The sequence below is a fragment of the Corvus brachyrhynchos genome, unplaced genomic scaffold, assembly GCF_000691975.1.
Source record: "Corvus brachyrhynchos isolate BGI_N302 unplaced genomic scaffold, ASM69197v1 scaffold202, whole genome shotgun sequence".
NCBI classification, from domain to species: Eukaryota; Metazoa; Chordata; class Aves; order Passeriformes; family Corvidae; genus Corvus; species Corvus brachyrhynchos.
The window spans coordinates 5,989,087-6,003,637 of record NW_008238132.1 but is presented as its reverse complement, the minus strand read 5'-3'; the positions used below and the strand labels follow the sequence as shown (position 1 = coordinate 6,003,637).

General features: G+C 34.3%; 1 protein-coding gene across 1 annotated transcript in view; it reads right to left on the bottom strand.

The window, feature by feature from the left end:
- The window catches only part of LRCH1 (leucine rich repeats and calponin homology domain containing 1), a 119,286-nt gene that overhangs the window by 51,116 nt on the left and 53,619 nt on the right, over positions 1-14,551 (bottom strand). Inside the window, exons 3-7 of the mRNA XM_017733662.1 lie at positions 12,288-12,432; positions 9,329-9,455; positions 3,796-3,901; positions 3,163-3,299; positions 1,868-1,995 (exon numbers count right to left, since the gene is read on the bottom strand). Of these exons, the coding sequence (XP_017589151.1) occupies positions 1,868-1,995; positions 3,163-3,299; positions 3,796-3,901; positions 9,329-9,455; positions 12,288-12,432 (643 nt within the window). The remainder of the gene's footprint in view (positions 1-1,867; positions 1,996-3,162; positions 3,300-3,795; positions 3,902-9,328; positions 9,456-12,287; positions 12,433-14,551) is intronic.

Here is a 14,551-nt window from a genome sequence, read left to right as displayed (position 1 = left end):
TAGTTTTTATGTTCAAATTTTGTCCTGGTGTCACTTAACCCTGAGCAAATTTTGAACCATTCTTAATAACAGAAGGTGAAATAGCCTAGTACAGTAAATACTAAAAATTTACAATCTGGTGATGATAAAATAGATCAGATTGTATGGCTAGTTAGCCTAATGATTAATGAAACAACAAATCATTTGCTATTAGCTTGCTTTTGTCCATACACTAGGCAAAACTGCTTAGTTACTAGCTAAGCAGCACAGGAATCCAACTGAAGCAATTTAGCCATGGAAGAAGCATCCAAAATAGTAAAACTCAAACTGGAGTCAAGTGATTTAATTGCAACCATTGATCCATTAAAAATGAACTAATATCTCCCTGAGGCTTGAAGTAATTATTAACACAGAAACCTCCTTTTCATGCCTTAAAATAGACTTTGGAATTTAGGTTTTAAACAAAATTACTCTAATAACAGCAACTGCTCTCTATTCTGGTTTCATTACCCAATATGACCTCTACTCATTTTAAAGTGCACTATTAGATGCAATATTCTCATCACCTAACTTTTTTAAAAATATACATTATCCCTTTATTTGCTCTCCTGAAAACTGTGATACTGAAATCAGATTGACACAGCAATTTAAGAAAGGAGCTTTATCAGCCTTCACATGACTAAGGTATATGATTAATTAATCCTAATCTTAAATAACCTTTTATCAGTAAACACCGAGGATTGTTTTGTAGAAACTGCCTTTGGAAATCTACTCTGTACCATCCCCTTACCCTAACCTATATTCTTCAGTATGACCAAAATATCAGACAGGACATGACATTCCTGTCAATTTTCTTGTATACTAAAAGAACAAAACAGAAAACCAGTAGGTGCTTCCCAAATGGAAAACCTACTCTTCCATCCTGGATTCTTCTCACCTTTGCCATTTATCTGATAGAAATTCACAAAGGGATCTCCAAAGGTACATGGAGGAAAACAATTTATTTGAAACCTTACTGAGATGACTGAAAGGGAGATTCCATAACAGCTCTTGTTGTTTTCCTGTCAGGGTTTTAACAGTAACATCTTTATTATTATTCATATCAACACTTCATTTTCATTGAGTACTTCTCTTCAAGGATATTATACTTTCTCTGATTGGTTATATTACACTCCCTATGTTAGCAAAGAAAGAAATCACTAAAAGCTGATTTCCAACCAGCTATGGAGATCCTCATAGAAAGAAGCTGCTTTGTATCTGGTTCCTGTCCTTAAACCATGGTACAAGATGACCTTTCCTATGAATCTGATGCAAGACACAGAAGATTTGGCCTCATTTTGCTAACACATCAGCACACTTCATTTTAAAAGCACCTCAACATCCATGCAGTTATCTTTGTTTGGCAGATGACTTTGTATGAATTAAAAAAGATTAAGATTACTATGTCACGAATGTGTAAACATATAAATCACATATAAATCATAAAACATATAAATCACAAAATAACAGACAAAATTAAAATTTATTTAATGTGTTGATAGATAGATAGATCCAACACTTAATGTAACTACCATTTGATTGTTTTCAATGTATTCCAGGAGTCCACTAGGAAGAGGTTAGATTTAAACTAAGGTTCATTTTTAAACTCCTAACTAATGTGCTGCTAACTTTAATCAGAACTGATTTTTAATTTTCTAAACTCTTACAGGGATTTCATTAGAATAAAAGCAAATTTGTTTAACTTAAATCAAAGCAAATGAAATCTTTATGCAAAAAAGTACACTCTAAATAGCATCTAGAGAAACAAAATGGTGGAATCTAAAGATAAATACTATTTCATTGTTTATAAGTGTTACATGAAAAAACAAAGTGAGACTTTCATACATACCTCTCTTCCACAGGTTGTGGCAAATGCTGTGGTTCTATGGCATTAAGGTACAGTGAGTCTGCTGTTTTGATCTGACAGGCTTGTACAGTCAGATATTTGAATATATGCACCTTACCCTTTGTACAAATCTGTCAGACAAAGAAAAAATTAGGTTTATAACTACAATGAAAAAAGTAATTTATTCGAAGTGTCACTTAGTTTAAACCTCCCTGAAATTCAACTAATATTATAAATTTCACTTAAAGGAAAATAGATTTTACTCTTTTTTTTAAATTACAAAGTACTTCTATTATCTACTCAGTTATTTGTGTGTATCAGTATAAATATCCTCAGAGACTAAGACCGAAAACAAGAAAATAATGTATTCTACTTTACAAAAAGCCAACTGAGCTTCTAACTCAAAAAAATTACATTAAAATATACAGTATGGCCTATTACTAACTATAAAGCGAGTAATTAATTATTTTTCAAAATTAGTGTATAATGACATTTAATTAACCAGTGTGCTCTTTCTATCCTTGGTCCTTATGATGCAATTCATTTCATTTTAGAATTTTCTTTCTCTTTAAGTGCACACTTCAATTTACTTTGTATTTTTTTTAAAGGCAGTATCACTATTGATTATGAAAAGCATTTCTCCAATATAATAAAACGTCTTAAGTATTTCAACAGCTGTTGATCTAGAACAATTGTAGCTTTCAGAGGTGCAGTTTGAATTTACTGTTCAGTAAGTCAACAACAACAAAATTGTCCATAAGCAGCAAGCACAGGTTGCATTCCTTTATCATTATTACTCAGTGGCCTACAGTTCCAAAGAGGCATTTTATTTCTTTGTGTATCACAATCTATAAGCTTACACTATAAAGTGGAATAAATTTCACATGGATTATGTTTTAGACCATCTGCATATTTTTTAAGTTAATAGCAAATCACTGTAGGACCTTCTAGAACTGGATTCTTTTTAACAGAAAAAAAATTTCCCAGGAAGTTTATCACTACTCCTTTTCAAAACTATACACACATTCCAACATTAAGTTTCATATGCAGATAGAAATGAAAAAAATAAACAAACAGCTAACAGAATGGACACCTTCTAGACATGTGTTGGCTTAAGTGGTGTACAAATTCATATTGAAAACACAGGATATTTTTTATGTCTTATTTAGATATCAACAACTAATGTCTGTGACAAATGAAACTCAGAAGCCTGCAATTGCAGAAGGTGACATTTTACAGTCTAATGTGTTAGCAGCCATCCAATATTAGGCACAATTTAAATTATAGCTGTTACTTACTTGTGCTGGTGGAGATTGCAAAGGATTATTCTCAAGCAGTAATACTTGTAACTGCACCATCTTTCTAAAACAAATTGGAATCACAAGCACTTTATTGCAGGAAAAGTCAAACTTTACCAAGGGAAGCTGTACTAGTTCTAAAAGTAATAAAAAGGAGAGAAGGTGTTATATCTGTTTTTATTTTTGGCATAAAGTAATAAAATATTTCTGAATAACCCTTCTTTTGCATTCAGGAAAAATACAAACTCAGGGAGGAATAAGATCAATATTTACTCCATTCTATACTGGGAAATAAAAGAGTGTTATTGTTATAGAAGTAATAATAAATTTTAAAACAAATACTTCAACGTTTTTTTTTTTCCTGAAACTCAGCTGACAGCTCCCATACTGCATTCAGACACTTATTCAACTTAAAAGTTGCCTAGAATCATAAAGATACATTGAAGAAACCTGACACACTGTTCTTCAGTGGATACCATTGAATGTTATATTCTGCACACTCAAATGGAATAAATTCAAACACAAGGTAATAGCTACTTTTTAATTGTAGCTATTTATATGATTAAAAAGTACTTTCAAAATTATAATAGGAAGAGCTACTATAAAGATATTTTTTTGTTCGTTTGCTTTTACCTTGGGGTAAAACTTCGAGGTAATTTCTTCTGACATTCAGTTCTTTTAAAGATTTCAGCTGGCCTATCTGCTGTGGCAAAGCTGTGATTTCATTACAGCTGACATCCTACAGTAAAACAGTAATAACTGTTTATTATAAAGAATAATGAACTTCCAGCTCCTACATGTTCCATAATACAAACATAGTTAATTTGCTATTACCATTGTAACATTTTATTAACCTGGAAAAATGCAACAATCTATGTCCGGTAGTCACAATACAAAAAACAAAACAAAACAAAACAAAACCAAACCAACAAACAAAAAAAAAAAAAAAATAAAAAAAAAAAAAAAAACCCAAAAAAAAAAAAAAAATAAAAAAAAAAAAAAAAACAACCAAAAAAAAAACAAAAATAAAACCCCATGAGAAAATGTTTGCACATTATTTAAAACCAGACCAAATTCTTATTTGAAGAACAAGTTAATTTTAAAAGATAATTTAATTTCTATAGAAATATTCAAAACTATTTAGTTAAGAAGTTCTACTTTTTTGTTCTTTTCTTCATATGAAGAATTCAGTATCATGATTATATAACCAAATATGTTAGGATGAAATGTAAAAATCCTGGTGTGTGCATCTGAGTTTTTAAAAAGGTTCTTCTTCTAGATGGAATCTTTAAGCAAAATAATATTAATAACAATAGTAGTACAGTGGTAACATTCTGTAATGATGGTCAGTAAAGGCATGTATTTGATCATCATAGCACGTAGTAGGTCATAATGAAATAGGACAGAGCTTGTTTAGCATTACATAACTATTTCTAACAAGAAACTGCTACGAATGTGTATGCAAGATCAACTTCTTGGATTAAGTCAGTCTGCAATGAGACAACTGTTAAATACTAGCTATCATTTTTCCTGCCAAATGGACATTGAAACCTCTGCTTACATCCCAGACAACCAGCAAATTTGAGTAATGTCCCAATTATGCTTTCATTTCTGTATTAAAAGAGGGAAACAATATTTCACAGTATGGAAGCTGAAAGGGCGTAATACCAAATTTTCCTGAAAAGCCAACAGAATACTCCTACTGTCTCAACTGCTTCAAATGGATTTATAAAGTATCTGGGAGCTCTTCGACTACAAAAGTTTGAGAAGTAAGTCAGATTTCCAAGTCATGTCTTTGAAGATGCTTGCTTTAATACCAGCCAAAAGCATTATATTAACTCCCTATCTTTGAGCCTAAAATCTAGTTAACAAAAAAATGATAGTAAAAGCGAAATGTGATCAGGCAATGCTGCTCCCTGTATCCAACAAGTTTCTTCTTGTAATAGAATCTTAATGCTGCCGAGACTTCCTTCCCTTCTCAAAACACAGTCAGGAAATTACTGTAGCTCTTAGACAAGGAAATTTAAAATGCCAGGTAATGAGTGGATTTTTGCCCAAAGTTTGGTTAATTGCACTGTTCCCAGATCATTTATTTTTAAAGCTTCACTGTCCTATTTTTAATTTACAGTCTTTAAATTACTTCATAATTAGATACTTGATTTCTAGAGCACAGAATTTAAAGTCACCTTGTGGCAAAGAAATTCTAGACCAAGTGTACTTAGGCATACACATCAGAACAAGTCAGGGAAAGTGACAGAGAATTCTAGAGGAAGCACCAAAAAAAGAAAAAGAAACCTGGCAGTGTGTAACCTCAAAAACAAAGCCCACTTCTACTTACAGCCTTTCAAAACATCCTCAACAAGACTGATCTGTTGTGACAGTATGTCAGCGTTCACGAGATCTCTAGAGACAAGTGTCCTTTATCCTACTAAACACTGTAGTCCAATTTGCTTTTTTTTATTACTTTGAATAGCCATGGAAAACAAAGACCTATAATATTATTTGTAGTTATTCTCTTGACTATTATTAGGCTTCATGAATGTGTATGTGACAGTGTTAAACTTTCCCATTACTTTGGAAGTCATGGAAGTAATACTATCAATCAAACACCTATGGTTTCCAAGCTAGTAATTTTTTAAGGAATTATGCAACCAGCAATTTGGAACTCAGCTTCAGGGACATTTGCACGTAACTGAAGTGCCAACACCTACTCAAGTTCCATGGAGAACTAGAATTTGCTGAGGTCAGACTTCTTGTATTAATTATATTTTGTTCTCACGAGATAGGCCATGTCCTGTCAATTTGTCAAAATCAGAGAAATATAAGGTGTATTTAAATTTAACATTAATTTCTGTGGCATTAAGCTCAGTGGCATGAATACAAAATCATCATCTGTTTCCCTTTGTTTACGGTAAAGTTTAAATTGCCTTAAACCAATCAAATTCCGCATATACGTTCAGCAATATAAACAGAAAAAACAATATAGTACTCGAGCTCCATATTAACATATTTATTCATACACATGCAGAAGTTTATCCAAACCATTCAAATTGAGGCAAACTTCCTCCTTACATAATTTTAAACTTGGGACTCCTGACTGAGCCATTATTCCTACAAAGCACATGGGTTCAGTCAGAGCTTGTGACATAAAAGCCATACTGAATAGTAAAAAGAAGTTACACAGTATGTGAGCACATGGACCCTTTTGGGAAACAGCAGGCAGCATGGTCAGGCTGCTGTCTCTGAGTAGATGACTGGGATAAATGACATAAATCCCAGGTGAGAAATTTGAAGGCTTCCAACATGAGATTGGAGCAGCCCAGAGATGGAGAGGGCTGTTTCCTGAAGAAGGCAGAAGTGCAATGCTGCCTGATAGGATGGAGAACAGAATTTTACTGTACATCTGATAGTTTTGGGTACAATTATTGAGCCATCTCTGCCTAATTACTTTTCCTTGGTAGAAAGTAAGTTTCAGGTTATCTTCACACTAATTTTGCACTCTCCTGGCTGACAGCAGAGGCATGATTGCATGAAAGAGTTGCAAATAGAAGTAAATTTCTCAGCCAAATTTTACAAATAATGGCAATGTGTTCTGCAGGGAGAAAAATTTATGTTATAAGCACCAAAGTAAGTTACCAGTCAGAATCCTAAATTCAAAAGAATACCTGAAAATTTTCTGCATGTAATATCAAAATTATTCTATAGCTGCTACAGGTATGAAATTCATAGAAACACATACATGTAATAGAAAAACCATTACCTACCCCATTTTGGAGGACAGAGGGGAAAATCAAGAGTCTATTGCAAAGATCTGGTCTAATTTGCACCAAATTATGCCTATATTGTTCTACAGTGACTATAGGGGTAAATTTTGTATTAAAAAGGTAGGTAAAAAGAATCCTTTGCTATGTACACACAGCTCTCACTGTATGTGGCTTGTGAAACATTTGAGGAACCTGAGGTTGCTCAGAAATGTCCTGTTGATACAAGAACTGCATGGAGCCAGGTGGCATCTCAGGATTGACCCCCTGGCCCAGGCCAGCACCAGCACTGTGTACACAGCAAAACAACAGCATTCCCTGCCAGAGGGCTGGGTGATGCTTCTGCTTGAATTCCATACTCTTCAGGCTGGCATTGCTCTCACACAGCTGAATTTTTTGTGCAACAACTGCAATATGACTTCATGTTTTTTGTTTGTTTCTTTTACTCATTTTAGAACAATGATCACCTTATTATCTAAACTGCTTTATATTATACATGCCAACACAGATCCCTACTCTCAATCCTACCACTATTTGCTTTTCCCAATACATCACAGTTATGTCATTTCCAGTTAAATAGTGCATCTCATTTCACTAGAAATGTACCAAACACACATGGTGGCATCAAACTGTGTAATCAGGTCATCTGAACAGACTCACGCTCAATTTAACAAAAACCTGTTCTTCATTCAGCTCTGCCCCCGATGCCTTCTAAATCCCAAAGAACAAGCATCAGACCTTTTTCAGTTCTCATGTATCTTCTAGGCTACCAAAGTGACATGCAGCTAGAGCCTCTCATATGAAACACTTTTAGAGCAGAAATTTTTCTTCATGACAAAGAGTAACACTGAAACTATACTGTAACTGGAAAGCAATATGAAAATCCACTATTCCAGAATTTAAACACATTATATGCTTGAACTAAACAAACCCAATCTATTTCAGGTATAATCGGCATTGATTTCAAGCTTTTAGTTATTTTACTACGATTTTTTACTAAATTTAGCTTCAATTATTTATAAAACTGGAACCACCACCTTTTAATATATCTATTTTAAGCACAACAAAAAACAATGCTATAAACTAGCACATTTTTAAGATTAATTAAATCAGAACCATCTGTGTAATCTCACTAAACCCATCACATACATACAAAAATTTAAAATATTTGGTAAGATAAATTAATAATGCTCACCAAACAAAATAAACTTGCTAGTTTTAAGCTCAGTCATAACCCAGAAAGGAAAAGGTAACTACCCCCATCATCCCCATCAACTACTACATCAGTTGTAATATATAACAGAAGCCTGACTACAGGATGCTGGTTCAAGAATATCAAAAGGAAAAAGCCCCACAGTTGCCACCACCTATGAAGAATCAATAGCAGGGCTGGGGCCTCAATCAAGGTTATTAATTTCTGTAACATAATTTATCGGAGGAACTACTACGATAAAAATAAGAATATGATAACAAGGCCCTTTCGGGTACAGAAAAGATGTGCAAGGTAAATGCTGTCAGTGGAGGTACCAGCAGCTGGAAGGAAGTTCAGATCTGGTTGTTTTACTATGCATAAATTAGCAGTGTCAAAATTAGTTTATTTGTCAATTTGTATCTCAAAAGGTCAAAATAAATAGAAATAAACAGAAGTCTTACGTCATAAAGAATTCAGAGTCTCAGCTCACAACACATAGTAAAGGAAGATAAAGGGAGAGAAAAGGAAGCATTCTCTTATATATATTTTCCACAAACATGTGCAATTAAATTAATTTTAAGCTATAGTACCAAATAAGTTTTGCTTTTTCAGACTGTCATTGACTAGACAATATCTTCCAAATGATCTACTGCTTGGAGAAAGAGTATTCATGTGGACAGCTTTGAAAACAAGAGGAGTATAACCATTTTGTAGATCTGTTTAGATGGGTGTTCCAGGAAAGGAAGGTTGCATGATAAATGTAGTGAAATAAAATGAAAATAGATTGATAAAACCAGTATCACAAATGGAATGCAGTGTGGTAAGCAGATAGTAACAACACAGAAAGGAAGCAGGAGGGGAGGGTGCTACAGGGGGGTACAACCTTGCAGAGCCTGATGCCAGAACTTATGAACTCTACACAGTGAAACAGGGAGCCAGGGCAGGCAGTGAGCAAAACTGGTAAAGATGAGGAACTTTGAGTTTTGAATGAACTGAGGGCAGTGATGTTGTTTAAAACAGTCCTGAAGAACATAAAAGAAACTCGTATTGTGTTACTATCCAACACACTTGAGAAGTTAAAAACTTAAGTTTTGCAAACTACATTATAGTATTAAGCACTTGTTCAAATATATGTGAAAAGTGAATTTTATTGTTTCTATTTAAACTCAAATCAAAATAAAAAGTGAAAAAAAAGATCAGATCAGTAACATACCAATTCCATTAACTGTTTTAGCTGACCTATCTCTTCTGGAAGGGAACCTAGCTTATTGTTACTTGCAATTAAGACTTTTAGAGGAAGACCACACAGGCAAGCTGGCAAAGAAGAAAGCTGATTTCGACTGCAACAAAACAAAACAAAATATTAAAATCATCAGTGATGTTCTGCTGTATACTCACAAACTCTGAGAGCTGCAAAATTTCTTCATTTTCATGGGTTGTATTTTACGCAGATAAAATTGAAATTTTCAAATGGCAATCATTAAGAAGAGACTTGCACATCAGAAATACCTGATTATTGACTAACAATACTGCAGAATTTACCACTCTGGAAAAAATGCATTGTATCAGTTTAACAACATTGTAACAAATCTATTTGTCACAAAGAACAGATGTTTCCCTTCCTAATGAATACAGGAAAGTCAACTGAGACAGTATTTTCAAGTATTTAAACATGCCTGTGGTTTTATGTGCCATTAAAATGGATGCCTTTTGTTCCAACTGAAAAACAAATATATAAATTACAGACAAAATGGTTATTTTCTCAATTAATTTAAAGTACATTTATAGTTGAAGATTACTTGGTACATCTTGTTCTACAGTTCTATGCTATTAACCCAGGTAAATACAGCAAACTTTTCTGGACTATCAATGGTTCACTTCTTTCCAAGACTCATAAGCTTAAAGATGACAAATGTTATGACCCTTTGTGATGTCCACAAGATTAAAAATAGTAATTTGTGGCTCAATTCCCAGAAGAAACTTTATGCTCATCAGAATAACATAGTAATTACTCTCTCCTAGAATATTTTAAAGTTTTCTTAAAATATAACATTTTCTTTCTTATGATTATTAACCTGTAGTAAAACAATGAACAGTAACTTAAAGTGGCAACCCAGTACAAATCATTTTAATTAGCTCCTGACTACATGTTAAGGCTTCAGAAAGCAAAGATATATGACTGAACTCTGGAAACATGTGGCAAAAACTATCCTGTGTAATTTCCAATACTGAGGGGAAAAGAAACCAAACAAAAATCAAAATTCCACAAGTTGCAAAGCATTTCTTCAACTGCCAATCCAGCAGTGTGCTACAAAGATGCATAAAAAGATGCATATTCATGCTCCACACAACAGTCTCAAAATATTGTACAAAGCAAACTACTGTCATATCTCTGCTGCACATACCAGGATACAGACAGATACCAAGTAGCAAATCCAAAGAAAATAAACATGAGAAATCCAACTACTAACCAGCAGCAGCTGAAAAAAAGTATCAATGCTTATTGTGCAGCCAGTTTTCTTAATTCCAGCATTCTTACAGAAGACCAAGACACAACTTTTTTAAAAAATAACTTGGAAATATTTTTTCAAGTTCTAAAGAGCTCAAATTGAGGAAGCCTCCACTTTAAAACAGTAACCCTATACTGCAGATCAGACACAGATAAAAAATAAGTAAAAACAATTTTTAAGTTCCACAGAACTCAGAAGCAGCCCACTAAGAGATAAGGAACAGAGCATAACCAGGGCAAGTGAGTAATAAATCATCATTAGTTTAAAAGGAATTTCTTTAAATAAAACATGAGCAGTATCCACCAAAGCCCAAAGACTATATATAGATCTCTTGGCATCACTTTCTAAGGCTGTTTAACATATGGGCTCTGCTGGTAACAGGCACAAAAATATGTGTTTTAAATGTATTATATATTTCTTGCCAAGAAGCAACGTGGTTAGAAAGTCAAGGATGTATTTCCTTCTTCAGACTGTTCACTACATTCAGCTAACATGGGGAAGGGCACATTCAAGTGAAGAGGGGATTTTAAACTGAGAGAAATTACCTTATTTAATCAAATGAAAAGATTCCTTTTAATTTTGTCCAATTTACTGTCATATGTGATATAAAATCTATTAGCTTTGTGATGACTCAGACAAATTCTATCACTACACAGAGTTCTAATTCACTGTTTCATGACATTGAGTTCTAACCAAGTCAATTCTAATTCCTAAATTTACCAAGACATTTTATGTATATTTAATAATTTAATCCAGTTTTTAAGTTCTTTATGTATATCTAACAAACACTAATTCAAAATATCAAGTGCTCTTTCTTGTATATGTGCAGATACTCAGGATATACTATTCCACTTACATTTTTAGAGCCAAAATAGTGTTCCACAGTGGCCAAAACTACAGTACAGTAATACAGACTTGAGAAAGATCCTCAGTGTTGATAAAACTGATGATCAAACCTTCATTCCCTGAATTTAAAAGGCCAAGAGCCATTTCACCTGCTACTCAGACCTCATTCTGGTGAAGACCAGACTGTTATATCTTCACCCCAACTGAAAAGGGCTCACCTGCCCCCCATCAAGAGCACATGTGCATTCACCTGCACTTGAACTAACAGCAATTCTCTGTACTCATCAGTATTCACACACATTTTTCCTGGAAAGGAGGAAAAGGCATCCAACTCTTTGCCACTTTCTCCTAAAAAAGGCAGCAGCTGTATTTCTTTCATAATATGACTATGCTAGTGATAGATACAGAATCATGCTCTTCCATTCCATTCCCTATGGAGAAAAATATAAATCCTCTGTCTCTGTCCCTCCATCTTTTTAACTGCAAAGTGTATGTCAAATTTTAAAAAATTTGTCATCAGAAGTGAATTAATAGAATACAACTGTTTCGATGTGATTAGCATTCTGGATTTGTTAGAAGGTTAAGGGACAGAACTAGACTAATATTGCTTGGCTTTCTTTTAATAATTATTTTTACATTTTGGCATTTACAATGCCTTCATCCAGAGCTGTCTCTGCAGCCAATGAGCTTTTGCATTACCCCTTTCAGTAACATGAAAAAATGCAGTCAGTTGTGCCAGAAGCTTATGAAGTGCAGACAAAAAAAGCTTTACATATTTGCAAATAAACAAAAAAAAAGTGGCAAAGTTAAACTTACCTCAAATTTAAGTAAGTTAGCATTTGCAAGTTTACTATGGCATCTGGTATAACTTTGATGCAATTGTGGTATAGATTTAGTGTTTCCAGTGACACAAAATGGCACAACTCCGTAGGAACTTCAGTTAACCTATTTTTGGATAAATCTGAAAAGAGGAAAAAGAGAGAAGGTACATTTTTTTGAACCGTCAGAAAGATGTACTTTGAAAAGCTGTGCTTTATTAAAGTAAGTGAATAAATATAATTTACAGGGAGACAGCAAATTAGACCAGTATTTTTATTAAGCAAAGTAAAACTAGTACAATCTTTTACAATTTTGAAACGGAACAGGCTGCATATAAAAGAGCAAACATTCAATTAGGATTTATTTGGTCTAATAAAAAGTAATTATTTGCAGGACTCAATATGCTGAGGAAATAGCTGCAAACAGATTCCAAAGCTCATATAATATACCCAAAGATCTAGCCAATACACAGTTAGACATCTGCAAATAATGATAGCACTGAGAGAAAACAAGTAACCATGATTGCATCTTTAATTTCTTTAAATAAATAAATAAATTAGGTAATTCTTCAAACTGACTTTTTTCTCCTGTGTCGAAACCATTTATAAATGAATGCTACCTAAAGAAACAGCAGAGGTTTTCAAGAATGGATTTTATATAAATACATACAAGACAACAATGATGGATTCCAATCCCCCAAAGCCACTGCTTGTACCCACAGAACAAAAGCTTTTTACTTTTGATCAGTTATTCATTCATTTCCCATTCTAAGCACACAGACACAAAGGAAAATAAGGAGGAAAAAACGTTACTGAGTTTTGTTACTTAACTACCACTGTATGAAGAATGAGGTATCATAATACCGATGTAAGCTCAAGTCATAAAATAATAGTGCATGCCAGTGTTCAAGTGAATCAACTGGGCTCAAATCATTGTTTAAATAGTATTGCAGAAGAAATATCTTATCTTCAGAAACTACACAAATGCCACCTACCCGTGTCATCAGCCAGATAACCTGACCTGAAGAATGGTCACCTTTTAAGTGGAACACGAATGTACTTATGCAAAAAGTGAAATGTCTGATGGTAAAGAAAAAAATAGAACTTAATTATCTCCTCACTTCACTGCTGCTATTTTAGGCCTAGTGCCTGATCCTTCAAAGCCTCTTTCAAAGCTTCCTTAAATTAAATAAAGGAAAAAGCAGCCGAAGTATGGATTATTTCCACAGCCCTGATGATCTGTTTCCTGTCTTTAGGGCTATAAATCATATTTTTGCTTTTTGTGAACAAGCAGGTAGAAGTCTGAAGAATTTTTTAACATCCTTCGAAGTTTGCTGTGCAGAAGCACAGCTTGAATTCAAACCTATCACCAGTCAGAAGGACTTATTAGTTTTGTTCTTGTCTCCTGCAATGCAAGCTGAAATTCAGCACATTCTGTTCTTTGTCAGCTTCCACTTAGCTTCACCTCATTGCTTCCAACAAGAAGTTGGCTTCATTATTCCATCCCCTACCAAGACAGTTGTGATGGCCTCCAGGTGCAGTAACTGAGAGCAGCTCTGCTGACCCTAATGGTAGCGTGATTGAGTTGAGCACCTCAACCAAAATTATTCACTTCTAAGTTACTATACAACAGCAACTCTAACTGCTCTGCTTTCTCTTACCAGGCTTTGATGGTGGTTAGATGCAGCATTACCTCATATTCTCCTTCCCTTTATTTCTGACATCAAACAAAAGCATTCCCTGTTGAGTGAATCTTACTACTGTTTCAAAGCAGGAGAAAGCTCTTCAGTGTTCCTCTGGTTTAGTGCTTTAATTCTCTACTGTTTTCTATTTATCCTGAGAGCATTTGTTCACCAGCATGGCATTCCAAAAGAATTCTGCTGCCTTTCTAGCTATGTTTATTATCAGGTATTAACAGAAGACTGACATGCTGTAACTTTTTGAATCATGCAGGGGCTATTCATATTTTACAATTTGATTGCAAAGCAAACCTTGCATTCTTTAAATCATGTTTTTCTGTGGTGACATTGCTACAAACATCCTGCTTGCTTTCTCCTTTAAAGTGGAAGGAGCAGCAAAATCCAGATGAGTGAAGTGAACTCTCCTAACGCAGTTCTGGAGCTCGTGGCAGGAGCTCTGGCATGCCCCAGGTCAGAGAGAGTCCGGCTGCGTTACTTCTGTGCGTCGCAGAAGCAACTTTGGCATCAAGAAGGGAGCTGCTGGCTGAGCTCGCTGGCTTCTTTGCAGAGGAAACACGGCAGG